The sequence below is a fragment of the Artemia franciscana genome, chromosome 21, assembly GCF_032884065.1.
Source record: "Artemia franciscana chromosome 21, ASM3288406v1, whole genome shotgun sequence".
Taxonomy (NCBI): domain Eukaryota; kingdom Metazoa; phylum Arthropoda; class Branchiopoda; order Anostraca; family Artemiidae; genus Artemia; species Artemia franciscana.
The window spans coordinates 15064842-15078648 of record NC_088883.1 but is presented as its reverse complement, the minus strand read 5'-3'; the positions used below and the strand labels follow the sequence as shown (position 1 = coordinate 15078648).

General features: G+C 33.1%; 1 protein-coding gene across 2 annotated transcripts in view; it reads left to right on the top strand.

Moving 5' to 3' along the window:
- LOC136040896 (uncharacterized) overlaps positions 1-13807 on the top strand; it is a 75648-nt gene that overhangs the window by 37990 nt on the left and 23851 nt on the right. For both annotated transcript variants that reach the window (XM_065725311.1, XM_065725310.1), the window contains one exon: positions 9059-9341. In XM_065725311.1, coding sequence (XP_065581383.1) covers positions 9059-9341 — 283 coding nt within the window. The remainder of the gene's footprint in view (positions 1-9058; positions 9342-13807) is intronic.

The window sequence follows — 13807 nt, the reverse complement described above, 5'->3', positions numbered from 1 at the left end:
TTTTTACCTTTCTTCTAATTAAATTCTTCATCATGCAGTTCAAAATCAGCTATTATTCAATAGTGTACTTTCATTTGTTACTTATATTCCTAAATTAAATTTTAGGTTTTGTTATAATGATGTCAGGATATTCTTTTTTATCATGCTTATTAAATTTGTTTTGTTCGTTTACGTTTCTTCCACAGAATGTACATAGATGAATTTTCCATTTAGTGTTTGATACACGGGATGCAAGTAGTTTGTTTAAATCTTTAATTAAAACAAAATGATTACTGAAAAAAAGTATATTAATCATATATGTAGCAGTTTTTCTACTGATCTTAGTCTTAGGAATATCAGCTCTAGCCACTTTATTTTTACTTATTTTAAATAAATAAACTTTAATGTTACATTAGTTTTAATATTACATGTGTTCGATATACAGGATGCAGGTAGTTTGTTTAAGACAAAATGGTTGTTGAAAAAGAGTAAATTAATCACATGTGTAGCAGTCTTTCCATTGATCTTAGTTTTAGGAATATGAACTCTAACCACTTTATTTTTACTTATTTCAAATAAATAAATTTTAATATTATGTTTGTTTTCAAATTTGTAAATATCTTGAATCTCCATTGGAAAATTAAAAGTGCCTTTAAGCTGAATTCATTTTCATGTCTTTGATAGTTTGATATTCGTCTACTTGATTTTAAGCTGGATGAAGATGAGCGAGTACTGACCAAAGAAATTGTTTATTGTCAGTGTTTTTTTTTTATATTAATGCAATCTTGTTTATTGCTTAACAATTCAAGTAGTTCTTTATAAGTACCTCCCACATAATTTGGTAATCTTGTCATTCGATAATCAATTATATCGATTCTTTCACACTATAAGCCTAATCTGGGTGTATTCTTTATGACTAATGTATGTATATTCCTGTGATTAATATTTAGATGACTTTGTTCGATGTCACTATTTATGTTCAAAATCCAGGAATAGTGGATAGGTTCGAGTTCTTCATTATCCTTCTGAGATTACACTTAAACTCAATCATATTATTTTCAAATGATAATTTTTTCACAAGATGTTTATTTATTTTATTTAATAGTTCATCTTTTCTACCAACGGCTTTTATATAAAAAAATGTCGCTGCTGCGCACCATTCATGAATTTTATAACGCAATAGTTTGTTTTTCCTCTTGTCAATTTGGATTTTCGTTCCAAACAACTTATAATTACGTCTCCAATGTCAGCCCTTTTTTATGAGCTGATTTTGTGAAACAAATTTTCGAATCTTAAAGATAGTCAAGCCTGGGAAACTTTATTGCTTGTTATTTACCATTCTCGAGAATCAAACAGTTCGTGGTAACGAACTGTAGTAAGGAGCGATCCGGCTCAATAGTAACCAAAACTCTAAAAAATTGAATTTTGATATCAATAGCTACATCAAAATAATCGCATTTTAATGCTGATTTTAAATATATAAGTTTCATCAAGTTTAGTCTTAGCCATCAAAAGTTACGAGCCTGAGGAAATTTGCCTTATTCAGGAAAATAGGGGGAAACACCCCCTAAAAGTCGTAGGATTTTAACGAAAAGGACACCATCAGATTCAGCGTATCAGAGAACCCTACTGTAGAAGTTTCAAGCTCCTATCTACAAAAATGTGGAATTTTGCATTTTTTGCCAGAAGACAAATCACGGGTGCGTGTTTATTTGTTTTTTTTTTTTTTTTTTTTTTTTTTTTTTTTCCAGGGGTCATCGTATCGACCAAGTGGTCCTAGAATGTCGCAAGAGGGCTCATTCTAACGGAAATGAAAATTTCTAGTGCCCTCTTTAAGTGACCAAAAAAATTGGAGGGCATCTAGGCCCCCTCCCACGCTCATTTTTTTCCCAAAGTCAACGGATCAAAATTTTGAGATAGCTATTTTGTTTAGCATAGTCGAAAATCATAATAACTATGTTTTTGGGGATGACTTACTCCCCCACAGTCCCTGGGGGAGGGGTTGCAAGTTACAAACTTCAACCAGTGTTTACATATAATAATGGTTATTGGGAAGTGTACAGACGTTTTCAGGGGGATTTTTTTGGTTTTGGGGGTAGGGTTGAGGGAGGGGGCTATGTGGGAGGATCTTTCCTTGGAGAAATATGCCATGGGGGAAAAATTCAATGAAAAGGGCGCAGGACGAATCTGGTCACGTTAGAAAAAAACGTCAAATTAAGAGCTTAATATACAATGCTGGGTGTTCGGAGCCTCTCTATTATGGAGTATAATTTGAAAATAACACAACTATACGAGCGATAAAACGTATATACCACAACCATAACTCAACTAACGAAAGAACTGCTAAGAGATAACACAACTATAAAGCGAAAACAGGTGAAAACTAACGGGAAAATAAACGAACTAAGAGGTGGAAGGGGCCCAGAGAAAAAATTTAATCCTTTTTCAATTTTGAGCCTAACTTCCGCAAAGGAGTAATAATGTCAGAAGCCCCGAAATACCGAATTATTTTCTTTTCAGACAGTTCGTGGTAAGGAACTGTAGTAAGGGGCGACCCGGCTCAATAGTAAACGAAACTCTAAAAAACGGAATTTTGATGCTAAAAGATACATCAAAAGAATCGAATTTTTACGCTGATTCTAAATATATAAATTACAATTAATTTAGTCTTTGTCATCAAAAGTTACGAGCCTGAGAAAATTTGCCCTATTTTGGAAAAAAGGGGGAAACATCCCCTTAAAGTCATAGAATCTTAACGAAAATCACACTATCGCATTCGGTATATCAGAGAACTCTATAGCAAAAATTTCAAGCTCCTATCTAAAAAAATGGGGAATTTTGTATTTTTTGCCAGAAGACAAATCACGGGTGCGTGTTTATTTGTTTGTTTGTTTTTTTGTTTTTTTTTCCCAGGGGTCATCTTATCGACCAAGTGGTCCTAGAATGTCGCGAGAGGGCTCATTCTAACGGAAATGAAAAGTTCCAGTGCCCTTTTTAAGTGACCAAAAAAATTGGAGGGCAAATAGGCCCCCTGCCATGCTCATTTTTTTCCAAAAGTCAACAGATTAAAATTTTAAGATAGCCATTTTGTTCAGCATAGTCGAAAAACATAATAACTATGTCTTTGGGAATGACTTACTCCCCCACAATCCCTGAGGGAGGGGCTGCAAGTTACAAACTTTGACCAGTGTTTACATATAGTAATGGTTATTGGGAAGTGTACAGACGTTTTCATGGGAATTTTTTGGTTTGGGGGGGGGGGGTCGGGGTTGATGGGAGAGGGCTTTGTGAGATGATCTTTCCTTTGAGGAATATGTCATGGGGGAAGAAAAATTCAATGAAAAGGGCGCAGGATTTTCTAGCATTACTATAAAAAAAAACAATGAAAAAATAAACATGAAAACGTTTTTTCAAATGAAAGTAAGGAATAGCATTGAAATTTAAAACGAACAGAGATTATTACGCATATGAGGGGTTCTAAAAATACTTTAGCATAAAGAGCGAGGTATTTAGGAGGAGATAAATACCTCGCTCTTTATGCTAAAATATTTTTAGTGATTTCAACTATTTATTCTACGGCCTTTTTGATTCAGGGGTCATTCTTAAAGAATTAGGATTAAACTTACGATTTAGTGTAAAGAGCGAGGTATTAACGAGGGTACAAACCCCCTCGTACACATAATAAAAATATAAGAATATAAAAGTTTGTTACGTAAGTTAATTCTTAAGTTACGTATATTTTTTACTAATAAAAACGTTCGTTGAATATTAAAAGTTCTAGTAGCCTTTTTAAGTAACCGAAAAATTGGAGGGCAGCTAGACCTCCTTCCCCAACCCTTATTTCTCAAAATCGTCTGATCAAAACTAAGAGAAAGCCATTTAGCCAAAAAAAAATTAATATACTAATTTCATTTCAATAATTTATGTACGGAGAGCCAAAATCAAACATGCATTAATTCAAAAACGTTCAGAAATTAAATAAAAAAAACTAGTTTTTTTAACTGAAAGTAAGGAGCGACATTAAAACTTAAAACGAACAGAAATTACTCCGTATATGAAATGGGTTGTCCCCTCCGCAGTCCCACGCTCTTTACGCTAAAGTTTTTAATTGTTTTAAAAAGTAGAATTGTGGCAAAGAGTCAAACTTTAGCGTAAAGAGCGAGGGATTGCGGAGGGGACAACCCATTTCATATACGGAGTAATTTCTGTTCGTTTTAAGTTTTAATGTCGCTCCTTACTTTCAGTTAAAAAAAACTAGTTTTTTTTTATTTAATTTCTTGATAACGCCGAGATCTGTTAGTGTTTTGTTTCGTAATTTACATTTGTTTAGAACTTTTAATCAGTAATAAATTGCAATTTTTAGTATGCGATGTAAAGAGGTTACTGCAACCAAGTCTTTAACTCAGTCAGTTTCAAAAAGAAATGGGTCACTTATTAAAAGTATTTGTTCACTTTGTGGTTGCAAGAAAAATCGCTTTTAAAAAAGGAAGCAATGAGCAAAAGCCCTGGATAAAAGGAATTGGTACTTGTACTGGCAAGATTAGCGTAGAAAACAGTGTTTCAGAATTCTATTATTCAAACTTTTCAGGGATTGATTATTTACATAGAAAATTTAAAAAAAATAAGGTTTTACTATATCAAAAACTATAATCGAAGAATATATAAATATGCATAGTAAATATGCTTGATGTATTCATTTAAAAGATAAAACTGGTAAGGAAAGTAATAGTGATTTTACAGATTTTTTCAAAAATAAAAACTTGAAAATTCCAAACAGATTAAGGTAAAGTATTTACTATGAAAAACATTGAAGTATTTTTTATGAGTCATGAAATTCATTGGTTCCCATCTGAAATTGAATTGAAAGCTCAAATTGTTGAACGATTTAATGGAACGATCAAAGAGAAATTATGGAAATATTTAGTTCATAACAACACAAAACGTTGGATAGATGTATTACCCTCTTTCTTAGAATATTATAACAATTCTTATCATCGATCCATCAAAATGAAACCCATGGAAGCGAGCAAAAAAGGAAATGAAAACAAGATGTACTAATTTGTTTTCTGATGTCGAAGTTCTAAAACAATTCATAAACAAATTCAGTGTTGGTAATTTGGTTAGAATTAGGAAAAGCAAGGGTGTTTTTGATAAGGGTTACATACCAAATAACATTTCTGAAGTGTTTGAAATAGCTGCAGTGATACATACAACCCCTATACCGTAAGAACTGTCAGATAAAACTGGTGAACTCATTATTGTTTGGTTTTATGAAAATAAACTCTCGAAAGTTGTTCAATAAAAAACTTTCATTCTATAAATGAATTCTATAAAGCTGAATAAATCATAAGCGAGTATAGTGAAAAGTAGAGAAATACAAAGAAATTTTTCAATAATCTTTCATTGTATAAATGGATCCTATAAAGCTGAATAAATCATTAGTTAGTATAGTGAAAAGTGGAGAAATACAAAGAAATATAGTTCAAGAACGTTCCTTAGAGCAAGCTGAATTTCGTGACTATGCTGAAGTTGGGTGCTCCAATTGTTGATGCAGAAGATAAAAATACAAAGATGATTACTGATAAATTGAGATAAATCAATAGGGAGTATGATCCTAAGGGATTCTATTTTGAAATGCCTAGCGTGTATATTGACAATAATCAATATGTAAAAGAGGCAATAGATGAACCAGGAACACTTAATCAAAGATATAGGGGAAGGATGAAAGGTGTGAAATCTAGTAAATTAGGAAAAAGTCTCATTTTGTACAAATCTACAGAAGAAGGTTAAAGGCTATTAAAGATAACTTCGATGTTATACAGCCTCAGCAAGGAACTGGGATTAACATTAATGCAAATGATATGATTGAAAACTTATATAGTTTGCTAGGTACCAGAGCTGATGGAAATACATCTGATGAAGTAAGAAAAGAAGCTATAAATTTTACTTAATACTGATTTACATATTAGTTTAGGGTTTGAAAATTAAGTTGAACTAAGAAGTAAATATAATGTAGATGCTAAAGTTCCTAATACTACAAGTAATTTTGATAAAATACATATTCACTGCTCATTAGTGGATAGTTCAGTTGTGAACGGGAACATAACTTCTGATGTGATCTGGAGGTTTTCTCCAAAAAAAAAACCTGGAAGGCTCTGCGAGATTCCTTTAGAAAGCCAATATCTTCCAATCAATCGAAACGGATATATCAACACGCTTAAAAATGACTATAACTGATCAATTAGGGAGGTTAGTTTATCTGAACGGAAAGAATATTGTATATGTTTTTGGATTTGATAAAGTTGAATAAAGCTATTTAATAAAATTTACCTATAATAAATATTAATCAATAAGAAACAATAATTGTAAATAAGACAGTATGGTAGTGGGATTGGTAGTTTCTTTAAAAATATCACCAATTCTCAATTATTCAAGACGTCCATAAAAAAATATAAGAGATGAGGCCCGTTCCATGTATAACACTATGATTAAACCTCGACTGGAATTATTTAAAAATAGAACGATTGATAATGGAAAAGATTGGATAGATTATAATCAAAAAGATTTAAATGATGTGAGATCTCCAAAAGATATAGTTTCATTTAACAAGAGATATTTCAATAAACATCCTGATGAACAGAGGAAAGGCTTATTAGATGCAATGATTTTAGGGAACGGACTTAAACTACATCCCCAGTGATGCTCTTGTTGACACCCTCAGCGATAATCGAAGATCTGCCTCCCCTATTTGAAAATCTTTTAAAGTTTGTTTAATAATTTGTTCCATATATAAATGGCAGTGAATCAAGTTGTATGGAACAAATATGTGAAATAATGACGAAGCTTCTTTAAAACAATAATGGATTTAATTTGTTTAGACAGATTAGACAATTAGAAGCTGGATTAATGAAGAAGGGGGAAAAATCAAAAGTTGGATTGGGAAAGGGCAGCTCATTTGAACTAAGATGGAAATCGTGTAATACTTATAAAACTGATAATAAAACAGATACAGAATTAGCATGAACGGTGTCAGTGAACGGTATAGTACAACTAAAGCTGTTTTTGTGCTCAAGAAATCCGAAAAAGATAACAGTTATACGCAAAACAATATGGTATTAGACCATATGAACACTATTAGAATTGAAGAGAGAATAAATGTATATAATTATCCAGAGGAAGATTTTCAATTTGATTTCAGTGATGCTAATGAAGATTATTCTAACGGTTACCAACAATTTTTACAGTTAGGATATAAACATAAAATGTTGATAGTGGAACAATTGTAATTTACAGTGATTTTAAAACAGTATATCTTTTATTTTGTTTTGATATTTCAAAGCATGAATGTAATATTTATCGAAGTGGATCCGCTACTGATGTAGAAGTTAAACTTTTATTAGAAAAAGTAGCTGCTAATCCATACAACATTTACTGCGTTATATTTTCAGAAAGAAAAGCAATCATGGAAGTTATTGATAGTAAATTATATATTAACATATATGTAATTTTCGATTTGGAAATTTGTTTAAGAAAATGAAACTTTAAAGCGAATTGAGAATGGAAAATAAATGTAATCGAAATATTAGGAAAGAAGATTTGGACATTGGAACGGAATATGCAATTAAGGCAAAGTGTTATCACTTTTGATTTTAATGGTAAAATGGTTGATCTATTTACCTAAGGGTTTTGACACTGCAGCTGATAATAATAATTATCTAATTATCACCTGATAAGATAATAATAATTATCTTCAAATTGATATTGAACTATCCACTAAATATTAAATCATATTAAATTATTAAATTTAATACAAAGTATTGAATATAAGTAAAATATGCATAAAATTCTTATTTCACAAGATCTATTTTGATCCTAAAGCTAATGATGAGTAATTGTAAAAATGTCAGAAATCTTTATTTAAAATGGTGTTAATTTAATTGAAAAGGGGGTAAATTGGATTGAATAATGAATGGTCCAGCTTCAGTATTTTTATAGTACTTCTGAGTAAAGTCCGGGATGTAGCGGCAGCTAGTAATCTCCCGGCCCCCAAACCCTATGAAAGAAACTTACAGCACGTGAGCTGGAATAAAGAGAAAAATCCGTCGGCTTGAAAAACAAGACAATTGGTTTTAACTACGATATCTTCCATTGACGGCAGCTTTTTTCCCAAGCTGGATTTCTTAGCAGTGTTTGACAAAAGATCAGAAATTAAAAAATGAAAAAACAAGCTTTTTCAGCTGAAATCAAGGAGCAATATCAAAACTTAGAACGAAGAGAAACTATTCCGTGTATGAGGGGGTTTTCCCCTCTCCTATACCTTCCTCTCTACGCTAAAATTTGACTTCTCGTCCTAATTCTTCAAGAAAGACTACTGAAACACAACGACCGTTTAATTATAGTCTGATAAGTAGTTTTTTAAAAGCTTTAAAATATTTTAGCGTGAAGAGCAAGGCATTGAAGAAGGGGCTAACCCTCTCATATACGACAAAATTTCTGTTTGTTTTAAGTTTCAATGTTGCTCCTTGCTTTCAGGGGAAAAATTTTTTTTTTATATATTTAATAGACTTAAAGTCTGTGAGATTCCAAACGAGCAAACTTCCGCTGGCCTTTGACTTATGAACATTTTCCCTCGCAAACGTTAATTTTGTCACATCGAAATTGATGGTCTGATTAAAGAAAAACTCAATGTTCTTTAATTCTCTAGAAATATTTGTTTTATTTCAGGTAAAACCTCAATACTGAGTTACTCTGACCGTTTTCCCGTGAATGTCTACACTTAATATGCTTGTAAACGTTGCTTAGGGAAGGTTGATTTCCTTTGTAAAACGAATTTTTTTTTCCGGATATACGCTTTTAAAACAATCATGAAAATGTCACGCTCTGCAATACAAAGTTCCTTAGCTTTGGCAGATTGACAAAATGAAATTTTGTAATATGCAAACGTGTTAAATTTCATCTGTTTTTGTTTTGTCCCACAATTTCAGATGGTGTGGACTAAAGTAGAACAAGAAAAAGTCTAGAGCTATTGAAGACTGTGCTCTTATTTTCACTTGCTCTTATTTTCTTTTGTTTTATTTAGGTTGAAGCTGTCAGAGACTCAGCGGCGAGTGAGAATTTCACTTGGAACATTGTACAATCGAAAAATTGGATCTCATCAAATTACATCGTATCGAGAAAAAAGAAGAAGAATCAAAGCTGAAAGGTCACGAATAAAAGCTAAAAGAATGCTCAAAAACTGTAGAGGAAAAAAATGCTTGAAGTGGTATAAATTGAAAAAATTCCACGAACGTCAATTGACACCAATTATACACTGTTCATACCGGCATCAGTTGAATTTCACAGAAGACATGGAAGAATTCATTGTGAGTTGTATTCTTTTCCCGAGCTCTAGTTAATACCTGAGTCAGCTTGAGCTCTGACTTAACCTCTATTTTACAATTTCTTAAAAACGTAGTTTTGAAACTGAACGCGGGACGCTGCGAAATTTGGAATGTTTTAGCCAGATATAAACTAGCTGAAACGGCAGCAAAACATAACACAGTCTGTACGAGATGCGCAAGAATGTGTTTCAGTGTCTCAGATGACTGGTGTCTTACATGTCATGACTAGCTCCAAGTGTTCCCGATTTAAGTCCAATGATTACCAATAATTACCAAGCCAGCAACGCGTTTGCTAAGAGAGTTCCAATAAAAAGGAATAATAAATTCACCATATTTGTGGTATTTGTTTTCCAGAGCAACAGTACTCCCTTCAAAGTTATTTTGATGTTTATGTTATGGTTATCAGGGGCTGGTTATCTGTAGCTATGTAACAGTAAGAGATGGAAACTTGACCAGGTTTTCAGTATGAATATCGTGAACCGGAGAAGATTGTAAAACATCGAGCAATTTTTCAGAGAAAAGTAGATTTTTTTATCCACCAAAATAGTATGAACAAGAATCAAACTAAAACTGTCCTAATTCTGAAAGTAAACTCCTTTAAGATTTCTTGGTGTTGAACTTGTCTAGAGCAAAGTTGCCTCAAAGTCACTAAATAAGGATAACATTGAATGCAGACTCGAGCAATTTCTTTCTGTTGTTTACATTTTTGCTTTGGGTTTTTCTCTATATTTCTGTCCTAGATTCAGATTCTTAGAATTGAATCTCTGCGTTAGTGGGACAACTTACATTTTTCTTCTTTCCGGGTGGGGCAAAATAACCAGGCTTGTAATGCTTGCACTAGTTTGCGCAACTTCCATGTCTGTCGTCACTTTCTATCTGTAACATTTACTAATCAGTTTTTGCGTTTTCACTAATCAGTCATCGTAACTCGGGCATAATTTTATCCTATCACCCCCTCAGCAAAACCAGACTAGCACCCTCGACTGGGTGTCATCTGCCAAAGTCAGCAAAAGAGTGTCTCTTGTTTAATTAAATAAAAAAAACAAGTTTTTTAAATGAAAATAAGGAGCGACATTAAAACTTAAAACGAACAGAAATTACTCCGTATACGAAAGGGGCTTTTCCTTCTCAACGCCCCGCTCTTTACGCTAAAGTTTGACTCTTTCTCTTAACTCTACATTTTAAAACAGTAAAAAACATTAGCGTAAAGAGTGGGGCGTTGAGAAGGAAAAGCCCCTTTCATATACGGAGTAATTTCTGTTCGTTTTAAGTTTTAATGTCGCTCCTTACTTTCATTTAAAAAACTTGTTTTTTTATTTAATTTTTGAACGTTTTTGAATCAATGCATGTTTTGATTTAGGCTCTTCGCAGAAGAATAATTAAAACGAAATTTGTATATTTATTTCTTTTGGCTAAATGGCTTTCTCATAATTTTGATCGAATGGTTTTGAGAAAAAAAGAGCAGGGGAGGAAGCCTAGTTGCCCTCCGATTTTCGGTTAATTAAAAAGGCAACTAGAACTTTTAATTTTTTACGAATCTTTTTATAAGTAAAAGATGTACGTAACTTATAAATTAGCTTACGTAAAGAACTTTTGTATTCTTATGTTTTTATTACATATATGAGGGGGTTCGCCCCCTCGTCAGTACCTCGCTCTTTACCCTAAAGCTTAAATTTTGTCCCAATTCATTAAGAATGACCCCTGAATCACAAAAGCCGCAGAATAAATAGTTGAAATTACTAAAAATACTTTGGCGTAAAGAGCGAGGTATTAGGAGGAGGTGAGCCCCTCATATGGGCAATAATTTCTGTTCGTTTTAAGTTTTAATGCTGCTGCTTTCTCCCAGCTGAAAAAAAACTTTTTCATTGTTTTTTTTTAAGTAATGCTAGTAAATCCTGCGCTCCTTTCATGGAAATTTTCTTCCCCCATGACAAATTCCTCGATGGAAAGTTCCCCCAGCATATTCCCCTCTTCTTAGCCCCTGCCTCCAACCAAAAAATCCTCCTGAAAACACCTGTACACTTTCCAATAACATACTATATGTAATCCCTGGTCAAAGTTTGTAACTTGTAACCCCTCCCACGGGGACTGTGGGGGAGTAAGTCGTCCCCAAAGACATAGTTATAAGGTTTTTTTACTACGCTGAATAAAATGGCTATCTCAGAATTTTAATCCGTTGACTTTGGGAAAATAATTAGCGTGGGGGGGGCCTAGATGCCCTCCAATTTTTTTGATCACTTAAAAGGGCTCTAGAACTTTTCATTCCCGTTAGAATGAGCCCTCTTGCAACATTTTAGGACAACTGGGTCGATACGATCACCCCTGGAAAAAAAAACAACAAATAAATACGCATCCGTCATCTGCCTTCTGGCAAAAAATACAAAATTCCACATTTTTGTAGATAGGAGCTTGAAACCTCTTCAGTAGGGTTCTCTGATACGCTGAATCTGATGGTGTGATTTTTGTTAAGATTCTATGACTTTTAGGGGGTGTTTCCCCCTATTTTCTAAAATAACCCAAATTTTCTCAGGCTCGTAACTTTTGATGGGTAAGACTAAACTTGATGAAACTTATATATTTAAAATCAGCATTAAAATGCGATTCTTTTGAAGTAGCTATTGGTACCAAAATTCCATTTTTTAGACTTTTGGTTACTATTGACCCGGGTCGCTCCTTACTACAGTTCGTTACCACGAACTGTTTGATACCTTCAGAAAGTTGCACTATTTTCTTTTACTGCTAAGTGAGGTTTTCTTTCTTCTCTTTTCTATTGTTATTTTATTATTATTTTTTACAGCCATAATGCACTTACTTCAACAAAATTCAACCAAGACTGATAAATAAAATGATGTGATATGATACAATTCATTCAAACGAAATAAAATGAAAACTTTCAGCTATAATCTTGCTTTTTCAGCAGCTAGCCTTAAAGGTTTTTTTGTAACGGGTTCATTTCTTTTGTCTATTGGCTTAGTAAAATATTTTGTTTGGTCAACTTTGATTAATTCTGAGCATAAAGAATTTAATGAATATTCCCCTAAGTCCCTATTTAAACAAATATTATGATTTATTTTGAGTCTAAATTTGATTGATTCCCGAACCACCTGTTTTCTCTCCAAATTAAATAAAAAAACAAGTTTTTTTTAAATGAAAGTAAGGAGCAACATTAAAACTTAAAACGAACAGCAATTACTCCGTATATGAAAGAGGCTTTTCCTCCTCAACGCCTCGTTCTTTACGCTAAAGTTTGACTCTTTCTCTTAACTCTACTTTTTAAAACAGTAAGAAACTTTAGCGTAAAGAGCGGGGCGTTGAGAAGGAAACCCCTTTCATATACGGAGTAATTTCTGTTCGTTTTAAGTTTTAATGTTGCTCCTTATTTTCATTTAAAAAAACTTTTTTTTTATTTAATTTCTGGACGTTTTTGAATTAATGTATGTTTTGATCTTGGCTCTCCGCACATAAATAACTAAAAAGAAATTTGCATATTAGTAAATTGCAATTGATCGGAAGATTTTGAGGAAAAAGGAGTGAGGGAGGAGGGCTAGTTGCCCTCCGATTTTTGGATTACTTAAAAAGGCAACTAGAACTTTTAATTTTTACAAACGTTTTCATTGATAAAAATATACGTAACTTACGAATTAACTTACGTAACGAACTTCTATATTCGTATGTTTTTATTGCGTATATGAGGGGGTTCAACCCTCGTCGATACCTTGCTCTTTACACTAAAGCTTAAATTTTGCCCCAATTCCTTAAGAATGACCTCTGAATCACAAAGGCCGTAGAATAAATAATTGAAAATACTAAAAATACTTTAGCGTAAAGAGTTAGGTATAACGAAGAGGTAAACCTCTCATATGCGTAATAATTTTTGTTCGTTTTAATTTTTAATGCTGCTCCTTACTTTCAGTAGAAAAAACTTTTCATGTTTATTTTTTCATTGTTTTTTCAAATAATGCTAGAAAATCCTGCGCCCCCTTCATTGAAATTCTCTCCAACATGAGAAGTTCCTCCATGGAAATGTCCTCCCACGTAACCCCCCTCAACTCTTCCTCTTAAACCAAAAAAATCCCCCTGAAAACGTCTGTACACTTCCCAATAACCATTACTAAATGTTAACACAGGTCAAAGTTTGTAACTTGCAGCCCCTCCCAAGGGGATTGCGGGGGAGTAAGTCGTCCCTAAAGACATAGTTTTTCGGTTTTTCGACTATGATGAATAATATGTATATCTCAGAATTTTGATCCGGTGACTTTTGGGAAAAAATGAGCGTCGGAGGGGGCCTAGGTGCCGTCCAATTTTTTGGTCACTTAAAAAGGGCATTAGAACTTTTAATTTCCGTTAGAATAGGCGCTCTCGCGACATTCTAGGACCACTCAGTCGATACGGTCACCCCTGGAAAAAAAAGAACACGCATCTGTGATCTGTCTTCTTGCAAAAAATGT